The 1,712-nt window shown below is 50.9% G+C and overlaps 1 protein-coding gene across 1 annotated transcript; it reads left to right on the forward strand.

The window, feature by feature from the left end:
- The first annotated feature begins 6 nt into the window (after nucleotides 1–6).
- LOC106297200 lies at nucleotides 7–1,177 on the forward strand. Its single transcript, XM_013733483.1, has 4 exons — nucleotides 7–55; nucleotides 115–762; nucleotides 853–942; nucleotides 984–1,177. The coding sequence occupies exons 1-4, from the start codon at nucleotides 7–9 to the stop codon at nucleotides 1,175–1,177; spliced, it is 981 nt and encodes a 326-aa protein (XP_013588937.1).
- Nucleotides 1,178–1,712: the final 535 nt, after the last annotated feature.

Below are 1,712 nucleotides of genomic sequence, written 5' to 3' on the forward strand. Positions count from 1 at the left end.
GTACCAATGGCACCATTGAGCGTTTTGCTGACTTTGAGGTTGAGTTCAACCACAAGTACTTTCCTGCAGAGGTGTGGGATCGTTTGGAGTCTAAGTTCTAGGATTTGACCCAAGGCCGCAAGACAGTTCGTGAGTATGAAGAGGAGTTCAACCGGCTCAGGAGGTTTGTGGGAAGGGAGTTGGAGGACGAGGCAGTACAGGTCCGCAGGTTCATCCGGGGCTTGAGAGCCGAACTCAAGACCTACTGCTCGGTCTACACCTTCCGCACTGTGTCTGAGTTGGTGGAGAGGATGGCAATCCTTGAAACTAACCTTGCTGATGAGGCAAATGTGAAGTCTAGAAGTCACGCGGCTTCTAGTGGATCTGGTGGTGACCAGAAGAGAAAGAGAGACACGGCTGAAGAGGGTAAAACCTCAAGTGGTAGGCCAGAGTGCTCTAAGTGTGGAAGACGCCATGGAGGCGAGTGCTGGAGAGCCATGGGGGCTTGTACTCATTGTGGTAAGATTGATCATGCAGCTCGGGACTGTCCGGGACCGGAGCAAGGCCGAGGACAGGGTTCGGGTGGTGGTGGTACCTTTCACTGCCATGGCTGTGGCAAGGCCGGACATCTCCGTAGGCACTGTCCCAAGTCACAAGGTGGTCAGGAAAAGAGCCATGGAGAGGCAAGCAAGCCGAGCCAGAACCGGGGTCAGTCCTCCACACCAAGGGTGTATGAGCTGTCTAAGGACACAGATGAGGCTGAACCGTTCAAGGCAATCACTGGTAAAACTCTTGACTTATTCTTTTCAATTCAGTAGAATTGCATGGTATGGAACCTAGGATGGTTAGATACTTTGAATGGACCTTGTGTAGGGACCTTGAGTATTGGTGGTGTAGAAACACATGTACTTTTTGATACTGTTGCTACACATAGTTTTGTGAGCCCAGGAATGATCGAAAAGGGTTTGTAGGAATTGAGGATGAACCCTGCATAGTGAATGCAGCTGGTGGCCAACAAATGCATTCATTAGGGCGGATTAAGGGGATTCTGGTTGTGATCAAAGACATGGTAATGCCTGCGGATCTGATTGTTGTCCATCTAAAGTATCATGAAGTGATCCTAGGTATGGACTGGCTTGGAGAGCATAGGGCCACCCTTGACTGTCGCCGTGGAAGGGTGTTGCGAATCCCCGGTTAGCTTCCAAGGCCTTTGTCTGACCCCTGGAAATATAGTGGTGTCAGCAGTCCGAGCGGAACGGATGCTTGAGAATGGTTGTGAAGCCTATTTGGCTACCATTACCACTAAGGAGGTCCTTGGGGGTGGTGAACCGGACGGGATCCTGCTGGTCAGTGAGTTCGAGGATGTGTTTCGGGCGCTACAGGGCATTCCCCCTGATAGGGCTGACCCGTTCATAATAGAACTGGAACTAGGGCGGTCCCAATGTCAAAAAGTCCCTACCGCATGGCTCCAGCCGAGATGGCCGAGCTGAAGAAACAACTTGAGGAGTTGTTGGATAAGGGATTTATACGTCCTAGTGTATCACCTTGGGGAGCCCCAGTCCTCTTTGTGAAGAAGAAGGATGGAAGCTTCAGGTTGTGTATTGATTATCGGGGGCTGAACCAAGTCACTGTGAAGAACAAGTACCCATTGCCTCGGATTGATGAGTTGTTGGATCAACTCCGTGGAGCTAAGTGGTTCTCCAAGATTGACTTGGCCTCTGGATATCATCAGA

Source organism: Brassica oleracea, chromosome C6 (genome assembly GCF_000695525.1).
Source record: "Brassica oleracea var. oleracea cultivar TO1000 chromosome C6, BOL, whole genome shotgun sequence".
Classification (NCBI taxonomy): domain Eukaryota; kingdom Viridiplantae; phylum Streptophyta; class Magnoliopsida; order Brassicales; family Brassicaceae; genus Brassica; species Brassica oleracea.

Excerpts from the sequence above, each read along its gene's own strand:
- LOC106297200 (XM_013733483.1), top strand. The coding sequence starts at position 7 with ATGGCACCATTGAGCGTTTTGCTGACTTTGAGGTTGAGTTCAACCACA. Across the intron at positions 56-114 it reads GAGGTTGAGTTCAACCACAA|GCCGCAAGACAGTTCGTGAG; the intron begins GTACTTTCCTGC and ends ATTTGACCCAAG. Across the intron at positions 943-983 it reads CCCAGGAATGATCGAAAAGG|CTGGTGGCCAACAAATGCAT; the intron begins GTTTGTAGGAAT and ends TAGTGAATGCAG.